This window comes from Leptosomus discolor, chromosome 6 (genome assembly GCF_034619465.1).
Source record: "Leptosomus discolor isolate bLepDis1 chromosome 6, bLepDis1.hap2, whole genome shotgun sequence".
Taxonomy (NCBI): domain Eukaryota; kingdom Metazoa; phylum Chordata; class Aves; order Leptosomiformes; family Leptosomidae; genus Leptosomus; species Leptosomus discolor.
Genome location: NC_141396.1, coordinates 51,243,135 through 51,259,143, shown reverse-complemented (window position 1 = coordinate 51,259,143; position 16,009 = coordinate 51,243,135). Strand labels below are relative to the sequence as shown.

General features: G+C 40.3%; 1 protein-coding gene across 8 annotated transcripts in view; it reads left to right on the top strand.

Moving 5' to 3' along the window:
• Window positions 1-5,726: 5,726 nt before the first annotated feature.
• The window catches only part of ARHGAP12 (Rho GTPase activating protein 12), a 71,697-nt gene continuing 61,414 nt past the window's right edge, over window positions 5,727-16,009 (top strand). For all 8 annotated transcript variants that reach the window (XM_009955342.2, XM_009955341.2, XM_009955340.2 and 5 more), the window contains exon 1: window positions 5,727-6,395. In XM_009955342.2, the coding sequence (XP_009953644.1) occupies window positions 5,727-6,395 (669 nt within the window). The remainder of the gene's footprint in view (window positions 6,396-16,009) is intronic.

The window sequence follows — 16,009 nt, the reverse complement described above, 5'->3', positions numbered from 1 at the left end:
GTGCCAGGCGGCCGGCGGGGGGTCTGGGTGGCGCTGCTGCCCCGCGGTGCCCCGGTCGGCTTCGTTCCCCAGGCGCCGCCGGGAGCGCCGAGTTGGCGGCGGCGGGAGGCAGCTCCGCACCTGGGCGCTGCCGGCGGGCCCGCGGTGCCGGGGTGGGTGCGGAGGCCGGGCGTCGGGCCGCCTGACCTGCCTTGTGCGAACGGCGCTTACCTGCTGGAGCCGCGGCCGGCGGGAGACAAAGGGAGGCGGCGGGCAGCGGCGCCTGGGCGGCCTTTCCCGGGCGCCCCCGCCGATCCGGGGCGGGGGGGTGGGGACGCCCTTCGGGCATCTTGAACGGGGCAACTTCGGGGGGCTGGGCTGGGGCGGGTCGGTGCGGGCCTGCTGGGCGGTTTGTAGCCGGTGGTTGGAGTCGGCAACTTAACAAAAGCCCGCAACGAGGAGCAAGTGGCTGGTGATGCGCTGGAAGCTGGCGAAGGTGTGGGGTGCTGCAGCGTGGCTCGAAAAGTTGTCCTGACAGTTGTTTAAAATGCATTGCTTAGTCGGTACTCGTGAGTCATAGGCGATTAGTAAATGGGTACTTACTGAGCCTTTAATTTTTAAGGACGTGAGAGCTCTGGGAAGCCAGTTTACTTGGAAGTAGTTCTAGATTTCTAACCTATGCCAGTAATCTCTGAGGAAACGGTAAAGGATTAAACTCGTAAGTTGTCTGTGTTTTGTCTATATATGCTGTTTGCATTTGCATCTTTGCATCTATTTTTATACAACTTTGCATGCTGTACATGCACACGTTGCAGATAGTGGTTTTTGCAGGCACTGGTGGAGGCTGGTTGTCTGCACGAAAATACTGGCTGAGGAGTTAGTTGTGCTAGATAAAGAGTGGTACCCCTTGGGAAGAGAAGTGTGAATCGGGGTGAGTTCTGACAAGGTTACAGTGGGAGCAGTCTCCCCAGCAGTGGTTATGCGCTGCAGCTTGAACCCGTAAGACGACTGCTCGGGGAGAAGCAGAATCGTAGAATCTAGTGAGCCAGGGTATCTCATCTGGCCTGAACTGGTAAGAATTTATCCTAATTTAGCTTCAGTAATTGAGTTTATTTCTGTATCAGCGCTGCGGAAGGGTTCAGTTCAGTAGCGGGTGAAGTTTGATGCTGAAAATGGAAAAAGATTACACAAGGCAACTGCTGCTGCTTTGTAGGGCACCGTGAACAAGGTCACACGAATTTTAAGGTGATCGGTTAATATTCTCAGTGGCATTTTTATTAACTTATGTGTTTGTATTATAAAGTAAGTAACAATTCCATAGCTGTGGTAAGGGCTTTTCCAAGAGGAAAATAGAAGAAATATCAAAGTCTTTTTAGTATATCTCGAGTCTCAGTTACCTGGTTTTAGAAGATCAGATGAAAATACTTTGCCTTATAATTTCAAAAGAGAGGTATGAAACACTTGTCGTGTACCTCCTGATTTTTATTTTGGTTTTTATTTTTGGTCTCGACTTCTAGGATAATGCTGAAGTTAGGGGTGATCCTATCTAACACTGTACATGATCATGTTATACATACATGTGACCATACTTACGATGAGATGTCTGTGTGTGTTAGGACCATGCTTCTTTCAAGACCATTTCCATGTGCTTCAAGATCAATTTAGTGAGCATCCTTCTGTAGTCGAGATGGAGTGCTGTAAGGAGGTGACCGTGTTGCTGTAGGTTTAAGTTGCCCTAGGAGAGGCTTGCCTCTGAGCCAGCCTAAAGCTCTCCCACCCCACCCGTCTAAGGGTGGCTGGAGCTGTCGCACGGGGGCCTGGTTAGAAAAGGTCTCGTTTTCAGTGGACGTGCCTAAAATCTAGCCGGAGGCAGCTGTTTGCACGCAAAGCCGCGATGCTAGGTCTGCACCCCGCCGGGGGAGGGGACCCCGGGCCGGGGCTGCGGGGCGCGGTGCGGGCCCGGCCCCGGGCGCGGCGGGAGCGGAGGGAGGAGCTGACCTCTGCCAGCACCGAGGTTGCCAGCCTGAGTCAGCGGAGACTGAGTAAGAGGTGGGAACGGTTCCCATCGGAAACCGGAGCCCGAAAGGATCCTTGCGTGGGTCCCGAGTGCAAGAGCCGCCCGCTGGCCGCCGCCGGTGTCCTCTCCCGCCCCGTGAAACGGTGGGACGAGCTCCCACGTGGGGATGTGGCCCACCGTAGTTACCCTCTAGCAACCGGGTTTTTCTTCACTGGAAGAAAAGCGTGGCCCGAGACTGTTTTTGGTATTCATGGTTAAGTTCCCTTAGGTCGTTATTGTCCGTGTTATTAATCTCTTAATCAGGTATTGAGACTTTATTTAAGGAATGAAAGCTTACGGATTTTCTCTGTGGAAGTAAATAATTTTTCATGCTTATCACCCTCTAATTAGGGTTCTTCAACCTTCTTTACCAAAGTGGGTGCCATCCACCATTGCAGGTAATGGTAAAGAAAAAAAGTACAGTGAGGTTACAAGGTCTGACCTGCTGTATTGCTTCAGCTGTTGAACTGTAGCACAATGAAGTCAGTAGTCCAAATGTCAATATTGTGCATTCACACCTGAGTTATTCTAAGCCTCTTACAGTAGAGGTTTGGCCAAGGCTTCTGTGGCACTTTAACCCGAGCTCTACGAGATGGATACATAGACCCTTGAAAGGGCATTACAGTTCGCTGTCCCTGGGCTGCACGTAGGGTACAGGCAGCCTGCCTTCTGTGGCACAACAGCTGCCTTAAAAAAAAAAATCAAACAAAATAAAACTTAATGCATTTGGATCTGTGAAATCAAGGCCATGGTAGTTGTTTGCAGACCTACAGGGTTAATGTTGGTATTTGTCAAACTTACTGAGGAAGATTTCCCACCTATATAGGTATCTCTTGCTTCTCTGTTGCAGCAGAGAATTAGAGCCTTGCTTGATCCTGATGATGTGATCTGTTTATAAAACTGTTTTAGTGTTCAGGCCAAACACAGAACACAGCCTGTCTCTTTTTGATTGTAAGTTCTACATTACAAAATGTTTGCTATTGACTTGATAATTTTGCAGCTTGGATGAAAGAACAAAAATTGTGCTGCTTATTTTTGTTGTTTCTTTTGTCTTTTTTGTTTGTTTGTTTGTTTTTTGGAAAAGGATGAGGCTGCAAAACTGACTTCAAAAGTGGCTAGAGCTATTTTTGTAGCTACTGTATTTTATTTAACTGTATTTCTCAATTCTGTTTTTTTTAAGCATAAAAGGCAACTCACTGAAGCTGTCTCTCTTGAAAAAATGTTAAGCATTCATTCTCAATAAATAATTATATGGAATTAGCAAAAGAGAGATGAAAAATCCAGGCTTTTAAACACTTGGAAACCATAGGCTTGTGTTCTCTTTTTGGTTTCTTATATGGGAGGAAGAAAACCAGTGTGGATGGGTCCTCATCCTATGTTTCAGCTTCCAAGGTAGCAGGCCTTAGAGGTAGACTGTAACTCAAACACTTCAATTTTTCTGGTATATGACCTTGAAGCCGTGAAAGGGGCTGGTAGCAGCTTTGAAGAAGTGTTGGGAGGAGTCAAGTTTAGTAACAAAGACAAAAAAACATGTGTATGGCAGAGCTTCCAAAACTAGGAAAGGAGTGGGAATGGCTGCAATTCGTTCATGTTTACGTTCTGCTACAGTTGCTAAACAACTGCACAGCTGCACTTAAAAATGCCTCTTTATGTAGAACAGCAGGTGAGCAAGTTGTTTTGTACCGAGGGTGTAAATAGACTATAATGCTGTGAATTTCAATGTACCGTTTCATGGTAGAGAGAGTAAACACCAGAATCCTAGCATTCATTTTACTGCTTTGTGTTCCTACTGTCAGCTTTCATTCCGTCTCCCAAATCCTCCATAAAATTGTAAGTCTGACCTTGTGATTCCATTTGGAGTCTTGTAAAGGATGGTAGCTTTCAAGTTACCTGTAGGAAATACTTCCTGGAAGTAAAAGAAGATGAGCTGTGGGAGACACAGTTTAAAGATGGGCACTTCTGTCTTTTTGTCATACTTGAGCATTTTAGCTTTTTAGCTGTTTCTTTTCTACTGAGTTATGTGGGAAATGTTTGGGTTTTTTTTTTTTTCGAGGCTCAGACCAAATAGCAGAAATGGTGAAATAAAAATTCCAGAACTGTTAGGGGTTTCTGCTTCAGCTCTCCCCAGAAGTCCTTTTTTTTTTGTTGTTTCTGTCCTTAGTCCCGTTTAGGGTAGCTGAGTTCATTCTGCGTGTGAGTACCTGCGTGGAATTGCATTAGTTCCACTCTGTGGCAGGGTAAATGCTATGAATCTCATCACAAAGTCTGAACTTGCAGAGCTGCAAGTTTCTACATAATTTTTCTCATTCATGAAACATGCATTTTTTTAAAAAAAAGATTTATTTGTTAATCTTTAGAAGATTAAATGTGTCAGCATTTTACTTGAACTCTCCTACATTCTGTTTGAATGCTATAGATCTTCCCTTTTACTTACATGCTTTGATTTTTCAAGATTAAGAAATAATACATTTCATGTTAATTTACTATGTTGTGTTCAGTGTAAGTTGGCAAGACTGATGCTTATCCACTCATGAATTGTGACATTGATGCTACATGATTAAATATAGAGAACTTGTAGTTCCTGAGTGTGGATACAATGATGGTTGTCTGGATTAGAAGATAATGAAAGTCCTTTTCAAATTTTTCATGTATTATCCTTTCATTTATTATTCGGTTTTGATTTTGGCTCGTAGTCCTGTTTTATCATTGGGTTTTTTGTTTGTATTTTCTGTTTTAGCCCTTAAACTTTTGATTAGATCAGGTTTTCTGTAAGGTAAATACCACAAAAATTTCTCTTAAGAGCAAAGTAAATAAGTAGAATTTAAACCATTGACACTAAAGGATCTTGGAAACATTGAATGCTTTTGCTAATACTGCCATGGTTATAGATGAAATACTATGTTGCAGTTATACCAGCAATTTAAAGAAAGAAATAAAGAAGTGATTATACCACCTGTTCTATAGACAGCAGCTAGATGCAGAGGCAACATGATCTGCCATGTAGGTCAGATAGCTCCCCAGCCACCCCTTCTCTGCTTAGGTGGAGGTTAGCAGGCTCTGTGGGGCAGGCAGCCCGTGCGGGTCAAGGACTGCCAGCCCATGCTGAACCTGATGATGGAGATGTAGCATTGGAGGAAGATTTTAACGGATTCTGTAAGGAATTTTGAGGGACTGTTGAACTGAAAGAGGAATCAAAATAAATATTAATCTTCTAATTTTGAATATTTTGATTAAAACTGGTTTAGTAACACACTTCCATGAAGGAATTAAACCTGTGTGTAAGAAAGATTGACTCAGACTAGTCCCCCCACCAAGCCCCTGATGATCAATCAACATTATGTGGTAATAGAAACAACAGGCTTACTGAGCCACTTGATAGCAGGAGGCTTGTGTGAGTAGGAGACTTAAGTTGGTGACTAAGTTGTTCTACTGACTTTCTGTTCTATCACTGAGGAAGGTATCTGAAAATCTTGCATTTTTCCATCAATTAATTAGTCTGAGGTTGAAATAAATAGAATAGGCAGGGTTGTTTTTGAAATTATTTTCCTCTGAAGAGCTCTTAAATAATCACTTTATTGCATACAGATTGTCTTTTTTTCTTACAGCTCTGATTATTAACAGGAAAAGAACACTTCTGAAACAGAATGTGGCTTACCTTTTGCCTGAAAAGGTGAAATCTTTTCAAATAGAAATGGCTGATAAAGGTGGGAAGATCCTTCCAGGACAATTGTACATTGAAGTGGAGTATGACTATGAATATGAGGCCAAGGACAAGAAAATTGTGATTAAGCAAGGGGAGAAATACATCTTAGTGAAAAAGACTAACGATGATTGGTGGCAAGTCAAACGAGATGAAAATTCCAAACCCTTTTACGTGCCAGCACAGTATGTGAAGGAAATACCACGAAAAGCACTGATGCCACCTGTTAAGCAGGCCAGCATGCTGCCAAATAATGCTTTGAAGTTGACACATGGATTACAGAGATCAACAGAAAATGTGAATAAGTCACCAGAGCTTTCTAGTTTTGGAAAATCTTCTCCAGTTCAAGTATCTTGCTTGGTTCGAGATACCAATCAAAATCTGGGACCGAACAATAGCCCTGGTCAAACTCTTGGTTTGAGTCTGGACCTTACCCAAAACAATGGAAAACTTAACAATGAGTTGCAATCTCCCAAGGTTTCCAATCAGTATAGAACCATCTCCATGGGTCATTTTCCATGTCCAGAGTTCTTGGAAATAGAGAAGACTAGCTTTTTGCATGAACAATCTTGTGATTCGGCAGGAGAAGGCTCAGAAAAAATTCACCAAGATTCGGAGTCTGGAGATGAACTCAGTAGTAGCTCCACAGAACAAGTGCAGGTAAGCTAAACAATGATCTCTGTAGATTTGTGTGTGTGGTTTTTTCCTTTTATTTCCTTATTGCCATAATTGCTTGCTACTATTTTGAGATTTATTCATAATAAATTCAGGTTGTTTCAGTAAAAATGTCTTATCTCAGCATAAACTGGTTATTGAAGTCTAAACAGTCGATGTGTATAGCTCTTCCTTGCAGAAATACTTTGCTTTGGGGATTAATTCCATTTACGTTATCCTGTGATTGAATGTTACAGTAACACTTTTGTTCTTTCTTTCTTAAGGTCATTGTGAGATGACACTGAATTTGGGTTATATTTTCTTCCAGAGGAAGGCAGTCTACTGTAGTAACTCCTCACTTCTTGGCTTGTTGAAATAATAGTGCTAGTTGCTGTCAGCTTTTCCTTAGTACATGTATAGATAGTGTAAGAGCTGTAAATTGATGTATTAGTGGGTTTAATAGTTTAGAAATGGTACACATATTTATATGGGGTTCAACTTCTGGCTTGATTATTTTATTTGTAGACTCTTGTTGTAATGAGTCAACCTGCCAGTTCTGCTTCTCACAACTTTGCTCTGGATTAAAACTCAAAACATGTGAGTTTGTTAATTAGTATGGAAGAATCTCAGGAATGATGTATTCCTACTTCAGGCTAAAACTGAGCGTTGATGGCCTTTTTCCTTAGTAAAGTGGTTTTTCTCAATCAATTTTTTTTTTTCTAACAGGCCTCCCCCACCCCCAACAAAAGATTAGCACTCTGACTTAGATAATCAGGTCACTTCTGGTACGGGTAACCAAGTTAATTAGTCTATTGTAATCCAGGTTTGTTCTTGAACCAATGATGCATGTACATATGCATAACTATGTATGTGTGTATATAGGTGATTCCCCCACCTCACACCCCCCACATCCCCCATCTTTCTTTAGGGAGATGTTAAATTATTTTAAAATTGTAAGGTTAAAAGCTCCCTTGTAATGTGAAACTGTCATTGCTTGGGTACAAGCTGATCATTATAGTAAATCCCACTTGACAGCATGTATTCAAGGTACCAAAGGAACTCACTCAAGTGTGGTATTCAAATAAAAGTTGATGTTAACTTTAGAAATAAAAATCTTATCATGGAGAGCTGTGAATCAGTACTTTGCTAATAAGACACAATTAAGACAAAGCTGCTTAGTTAATGAGTGAGCATGGGAAGATCTTAAAGATACAAGATTGATTGGGTGATTTATGTAGTCCTCAACTGTATGAGCTCATATATATTTACTGAAATACTCAGAATCAGTACTTTTCCAATATCTTACTCTGTTCTTGGCCTCATTCTTGAAATTCAGAGTTTCTCTGTTTATGGGACTTCATGCCTTTAATATTTGTATCTCTTATGACAATTTTATTTTAACTTTCCTTCTCCTGCAAATAATAAGGAATAAATAGGATTAATGAATTTAATTTCTTTTTTTTTAAAGTAATTTCTTGCTTATGTAATGTGAAGATTCGTCAGTTTTCTTGTACATTCTTTACAGCAGTGTCCTAGCTTACTGTCATTGATACGAGTCACTTAGAACTTGGAAGGATAACATAATTATTAGATAGTTATTTTAGAAGCATGTGTAGTAGCCCGTCTACTGCCATAGTAATTGATAGCCAAATTATGAGGATACTAAGGAATGTTTAGAAAGTATATCCTACTTAAAATAGTTTACCACACTTATGTTTATACTGCATGTTAAGACAGTTCCTTCTACTGTGTTGACTAGCTTGATGCATCTCCTTCTCTAAAGTGGATGAAATTAGTGTTACAAGGATGTCTTGTGTCCAGACAATAAGAAATATATGGCCTGCTGCTCAGTTTCCACTGGACTTTGTGACTGTTAATGTAGTGACACTTGGTCTTTTTGCCTTTCTCCTTCCTCCCACCCTCCCAAATATACTTGACTCAATGCTACAACCTGTTTATAAGTTTGGATTTGAGTGGGGCAGCTATGCATGTATTCATAGACTTCTCTACGTTACGGAAGGTCTGAAGATGGGAGTTTTCTCAGTGCTTAAAAATTGCAAATCCTAAAAATGCTACATTTCAGCTGTGGAGAAAGCATGGCAGTTTGACTGATGTTGCTAAAGAACTTGCCATTATCGTGGTCTTGGGCCTTGCAGTTGTCTTATTTTAAAACTGTGAAATAACTTAATCTCATTGTGCGCAACCACAAGCTCTTTAAATAAAATGAAAATGTTTGACATTTAGTAGCCATAGGGATTAGAGCAGTAGTAGCGCTGATGTCACCGTTAGCTCAGTCTGAATATTCAGAGTGCCAGCCTTCTCACTGGAACAGCCTCGCTTTTTTTTTAGAATTCTTTCAATAATGAGCATTGTTCAGTAGAAATCAGCTGTGTAGAAATTAATGGCTCAGAAAGCTGTTTTTATTGCTCTTAGTCTGTAGTGAGAACATCAAGTTCCCGGCTTTCACGCCGAAACAGGATTTCACTTCACAAGACTGACTGTGGTTTTCCCTCCCCTGCCTGCTGTGGAGTTCAGTTTTATGCAGCCTGCATTATAATAAACTGTAAGCTACAGGTATTTTCTCTTAAACTTGTAAGATCAGAAGCTGGAGTGAGCTTAGTAGTAATACCTTTGTGTAGGGGATACTATTCAGCCCTAGCCCAACCTTCATTGTGTTTTCAGTATCCTGACTACAAAGGTATGAGATGCAGAGGAATGCTTCTGTTATGAGATCCATCTAAGAGGTGGTCACATTATTCTCTGAAGATTATCCTCCTTCTCCTTTCCAGTAATGAAGTGCAGGTTCTGCAGCTGAACAGTCTCGAGGTCATAGGCTTGCTGGCTGTGGAAATACTTGAAGATCCAGAGTCTCCAAAGTACTCCATAAAGGAAGGTTTTTTTTAGCAGATGAATTATTGTATTAAATGAAGGATAGAGAGGTCACAGTGTGAGCAGAAGAATTTGCTAACGAAGATGTAAGCAAATTATCTGGTCAAGAGAAAGATCAGAACTGGGTATTGAATATTCTTGACATTTTATGCAAAGAAATTCCAACCATTTGACACAACTCTGGTACATAAGGCATTGTAAGAATCAAATGTTAGCTTATGAACTTGAACTATAGGAAGGCTGGAGGTAATTAGAGGAAGTAGGGCTTGAGAGGAAACAAGCTCCAATTTAATCAGATTTAAATCTCTAGTGGAGACAGTAAGTGCAGGTAGAATTGGAATTGAATGAAATGGTTCAGGAGTGCACAGCTGGGCATAAGAATCGCTGACACGGTGATGGTGCTTGAAGCTGTCGGAATTGATGAAATTCAATACAGTTGTAAGAAAATGGTGTAAGGTGTTGTGGTGTCCTGATCCCACAGGAAGGGCAGAAAATACTCCTCAGAGAGGCTAGGGATGTGGGAAAAAGAAAAATTTTGAAGGAGGAGAATTCTGTAGCAGAAGATGGGCGATACATGAAAGAAGCAGATGGGAGGTCCCAGCAGTATGCAGTAGAGCCATGAGTAATTGTTGTGAAGAAAACATGCTTAAACAGGAAAGAAGTTGAAACGAAAGTGGAAGACATTAAAAGTGATCTTGAAAAAGAGCTTTGGGCAGTGTTTGCAGGTAAAATCTGCTAACAAGTTTGCAGGTAAAATCTGCTAACAAGTTTGCAGGTAAAATCTGCTAACAAGTTTGCAGGTAAAATCTGCTAACAAGTTTGCAGGTAAAATCTGCTAACAAGTTTGCAGGTAAAATCTGCTAACAAGTTTTGAGAGAGAAGGTGTGCAGACAGGGAAAGAGTTGTGTAAGTTCAGAGATCATGTCAGGAATGATTAGGTGTTGTCTTTATGAGGATGATACTTTGGAATAAATTCGTTACAGACAGAAATTAAAAGGTGTTTTCAGCAATGCTAATGCATAACCTATGCAAAATATCTTTGTTTCTGATGAGTGTTACTTTCTCTTCTGTCATAGGAGACAGAATATATTTAAAATACATGCACTGTCTTAATGTTGCTTTTTATGCTTATTAAAAGTTACTTTTAGTATCACACTGGTTTTAATCATTATAAATATAGACAGTGACCTATTTGCAAAGATTGTTCCGTCTTTCATCCTCTTTAGTAATTGACTATTGCATAAACTGTGAAGCACTAAAGGGGATTATCACTAGGATGGCTGTTTTGCTTTGATTAATGCTGAGTAGTAAAGGTCTTGAAAAGAGATCTTTTTGTTTTACCTCTGCAGTTTCTGTGGGATTGCTGTAACTTTTTTTTAATTGAGAAAAGAATTTTTTGTGTGTTTCTGTAGAAGATGTGAGAGTATGTCTTCTGGAGATCTTAGCATTCTTGACTTTGTCACTTAGTGACTGGTGGCAAACCATTAGTGTTAGACTGTCTTGTTGGTCAAACATTAAACCTCTAACATAAATGGCTGTTACTGGTTTTGTGGGGCCCAGAATTAATTTGCTTCTATTGTAAGAAGTGTCATGCTGGGTTTTTTCATTCATTTACACAAGTAGTAAGTCCGTTCAATAATACTTCTCAAAAATTTGACAGTATGAAGGAAGCACGCTATGTACAAGGTTTTTTTTTCTTAACGAAACTGATATGTTCGCAGATTCATAGTGGTATGTATAATGTAATATTTTGAATTATGTTTTAAGTACCATCTTTTTAATCTCTTAACTCCTAATCGGCGTTTGTTATTCTAATGATGTTAAATGCTGAAATATGCCCATTATAATGAGGTGAAGAATAGTTTTGAATGGCAAGAAACGAAAAGCTTTATAATCTAAGGAGTTTTGTAAAACCTTAAAACACTTTTTTTTTTTTTTTGTAATTCCAGTAACTGCTGCTAGAACTTTGTAAACACCTTGAAATGTTTTCTGAGTTACATCAGTAACTCTGGATGTTGTCTGTCCAGAACCTTTAAGAAATACTTTTTCGGGCATTTTTTTTTTTCTACCCAGTGACCACAGGTCTGGATAGTTTCACTTTACAGTGGTGCTGTTGTGATCAGCTCTCTCTCAATATTTTTAATGTGTAAGTCAGCTAGCAGATAGTTATCCCTCTCGGTCTGAGTGAGTAATTCTGGATTTGGGTGCCCCAGAATGAGAGGATGCTGTGTCCCACTATCACTTCCTGCAGCCTGTATGCTCCTCTGAACTTCCCTGCTGCAAATCAGATTGACCTTCTTTAAAAAAAAAAAACAAACCAACCAAACAAAAAAACCTCCCAAAACCAAACCCCAAAACCCCCCACCAAAATAACACCCTAAAACCAAACACGGGTATTTTCTATGTGAGACAACTGTTGAAAAATCATAACCTGGGAGACAGCCTGGTTTTAGTCAACAGGCTTGTTTGAATGCTCAGCTGAGTAGGCTACAGATTTACTTGGTACATGCAGTTTTGTGTTGTGCTTTCGGAAATGAAACAAACATCTCGAGTACTGTTAAAATTCTGCAAGTGCTGACACAGTCTTCTGACTTTTCAGCCTCATTTACCTTAATTTCATGCAGAAAATGATAAAGTGGAACTTGCAAGGCATCAACTTGCATTAATAAGCCTGTGCCTTTCATCCTGGTAGAACTTCTTACTAGCTCAAATGAAGCTCAAGCTGCAGTGCTTAAGGAGTAACAGTCATAATATGGAATTGATTTTTCCTTTTTCATCTAGAGGAGTGTAATTTCTAGTGTGCAATATGAGTTTTAGTCCCTGCTGTCCCACCTGCCTTTTCTTTTGAAGTAGTGCAAAATACTGCCCTCAGCAGAAGTGACAGCAGAATCTTTACGGATGGTGGAGTAAATGCTTAAACAGAAAAGCAGCCCTAGGAAAAGGCTTGGGTGTTTTGTCTGACTGCTGCCTAAACTGAAAGCAGCTGGAGATACTGGGACTTGCTTGTTCTCTGTTGGCAGTGCTTCTGTCGGTTTTAAGTCGGGAACCTCCAGACAAAGAACAAAGTTAAATTGCTTTGTAATAAAGAAAACCCCATTTGAGAATATTTGATCATATCTTGTTCTTGCACCTAACTCTGAATATAAACAATTGCACTTGGTATGTCTTTACCTAGTTACTGTCTAGGCAGTTTAACATTGCAGTGTTTGCCTATGGAATAAATGTGCTGTTATTCTGTAGAATTCTAAAGAAAGTATCATTTGTTTCACAGCAGTGTGACAAAACGGTAGGGAACGTATGACTCGGTAGAATAAAATGCAGAATACTTTTCTTTTTAGGCAGCTCTCTCTGGAATAGTAGACATTTGTGCTTAAAAAAAGGAAAGTAAAATCTACATGTATCTAGTCCCCAAACAGCTGATATTTCTCTGACGTGCCTTGCCGCATATGTTTGATTTAAAAACGATCGAGAGAAACAGGTTTTGCCCTTATGTGGGATTTGTTCTAGCGGTAAAGGACAGTACTTTTGGACAAACAATCTTTCAGGATAGTAAGAACTGAAGATTTTGAAAAGACTTTTGTGATGGTGAGTAATTGGGCAACGTAGTATTAGTTTACACTTACAAGTTTTGAATTTAGTCTATCTTAATATGGCTTCTGAGCTAGTTCTTGGGAAAGACAGTAACTTTTTAGTAGCTTATTGTACAGCAGTGCTGGATTAGTGCAGAGAGGCAATCGAACAAGCATAGAGAATGTCAGTAGTAGGAAACAGAGCAAAACAAAAATGCAGAACTCAATTCCATGGTGTTTCTGTGTTTTAGATAGTGTGCAGTTGCTGGTGCCTTTCATCTTGAAAAGGAGATAATAGTGCTGAAAACAGCATGGCAGAGGTGAAAACTATGAGCAGAGACACAGAATAGTTTCTGTGCAAAGGCTTTGCAAAAACCTTACACGCTAGTGGGTGCACCTTTAGTTCTGCATACACAGGACTCCTGATTTTTAAGTCAGAATTGTAATTATCAATGCTGAAATGGCAGAGATTGTTGAGAAGTAAAGGAACTTTAATTTTAGTATTCTTTTCCCCTCTTTCAACAGTTTTAATCTGCTTGTGTACAATGATGCTTTGAAGACTGGCATACGTGTTTGGAGTCTATATTTCAATTAATTCTAGTTCTTGTCTGATAAAAGTTTTGTAAATGAAAGCTAAAAGTTGAGGAGCTGTCTGAATGAATTTAGCTTATTGCTTGTGTTGGGTTTTGATGTTACATTATCTGGCTTCAACTTCTGCTTGTAATCGAATTCATGATTAGAACTGGCTCCTGTCTTAAATCTGAAATTACATACTATGTTTTGAATTTAATTAACATAGTTTTAATTGTTCCCTTTTTTTAATGGTTTGCCTTGGACTTCTGGATGATCTTTGGATCATCCAGTTAAATTAAGTAGCTTCCCTGTGTTGTGTTTAAATGCAGTGCTGAAGAGCAGAGTTTCATGTATGTTTTCTGGTGTGTCTGGCATACGCTGTTGCCATCTCTCTCTCACCTTTGTGGACTATCGTTCAGTTGAATTGCTTTGCTGCTCTGGTCACCACCTGGCTCTACAAATATTTATGGCCAGTACAGCACTGAGATGGAGTGGTGCAGGCTTAAGTGGTATCGTGATCAAGTATGTCAGTAGCCCATACGTACTTCTTTAATGCAACTTGAATAGTCATAAATAGTCTAGTGCGAAGTCTGCAAATCTGACTCATTGGAGGACACGCCTTTTCAATGTCATTGATGTGATGGGATTTCTGCAACAAATGTGCTAATATAAGGAAATATTCTAATAAAATATTACATTTGACAAAACCAAAAATACTGTTAATAAACTTTCTGGACTCTCAACTGGTTGTTCAACATATCTAAGTGTTTTATACACATTTCTTCTCTAGACAGCTTGATAGATTGCCAGGATATTGTTTAGGAATTATTCATGTTACAACAGAAACTATATTGTGTGGCACACAACCATATCTTGTTCTTTAAGTATTTAGAAGAAGCTTTATCCTGTGATTAAAGTGTTGTAGCACTAAATATATTCTTGAGCGAGGTTGATTTGACTGCTTTTCCTGTTGAAATTGAATATCTGCCCCCTCCCCTGCAGCTGATGTATCAACATGCTTGGTGCTATCCATATCAATTCCTGGTTATCTGCATCCAATTGGAAGAGCTAATAGGTGGCTGTCATGCATAACTGCATTGTGCTTTAGACACAGGGGGCTATATATATATGTGTGTGTGTGTATATACATACATTCTATAAAGAAGTATATTTATAGAGAAAATCGGGGATCACTGTTCTGTTTCTTGATAGCACTTTGATCCTGATTTGTACCTCATATAATGCAACTTCTAACTTTACACTCCTTCACAAAAACTTCATGAGATATACTGATCAGTATTGTGGGTTTGGTTTTTTTTAAATCCTCCAAGTAAGTCCATTTGCCCTGGCTGTGACTTTGTCCTTATCCTCCCTCCCAGGTGCTGCACTCTAGCTTTTAATGGCATCTTCATGCTACCCTAAGGCCCCGTGCTTTTCATACCATAATGCGTGTGACTCCTCAGCACTCACGCCCACGAGCTGTGCCAGAGGACTTCATCCCTTCCTCCCAGGCGTGCTTTTCACAGCCAGGATCTGTGGCTGCCTTGCTTTAGGCAGGGAGCTCTTGGAGAACGAGCAGTGTGGCCCTGCCAGTGGACCAGCTGTCACGCAGCGTTGTCCTTCCGAGCCTTTGCTCCTTGCTCGCTCCCTCGCTGGGCTCAGCCACTCATGCTTGTGCCCGTGGTAGATCCTAATCGGTCGCCCACCGCAGCCTTCACAGTGACTAGCTACAGCCTTCAGCTTTCCTTGCTTTCCTTCCTCTTGCCTTTGCCAACCTGAAGGCAAGAGGATTGTGCTTCATGTGACTTGCCTGGGAAGAGAGGACATTTAGGGTGAGGGAAGTAAAACTTTGAGATATTTTTTTCTTGTGATTCTTCTGTGCTCTTCTCAAAGGAGAGACCTGTCTCAGTTCCTTCTCTTCCCAAGTTTGAGAGCATTTGTTCCTATAGCAGGTTGTGGGTTGTGATGCACCAAGGTGTGAATTTTCCTTTAAGGTTTGTTTACTTTTCAGTTAACTCTATGTGTAAAAACTGTATTGCATCCCTTTTTGCTTTTTCCTAGTTCATAAGTTGCTGTTGTAACCATCAGTTGAGCAAAACTTGGATATGTGCTTCTGTGGTTTTTTCTTTTTTCTTTTATGGAAACCCAGAAAAACCCAAATCCCAAGTGCTTTGCTAAAATCTAGCTCTAAACTCTTTTATTCTTCTTTTCCTGCTTTGTAAAGCTGTAAAGCCTCAGCAGATTTTGTCCAAACTTACAGTGTGATGATACCCCATATAGCATTTGTGAGGGCTGTAAGACAGTGCTTTCTAGCTGCTGCATGTCTTTAGCGTGGTGTTTATTAAAACAAATAAAGAGAACATTGTGGGGTGAGAAGATCTTACACTGACAACTTCTTTCTTTGCAGTAAATTTTCTGAGTAGAGTTTATGACTGTAGCTTGAAGGACTATATTTCCATACTGTGTCCATAGGTGGTCTCAGGAATTCCATATGCTTATCCTGCTCTTGCTTCATATTCTCACAGTGCCTCCTTATTGTCTGTCCAGAAACTGCTGTTTTCCTTCCCAATTTATTATGTTAAACTGTGA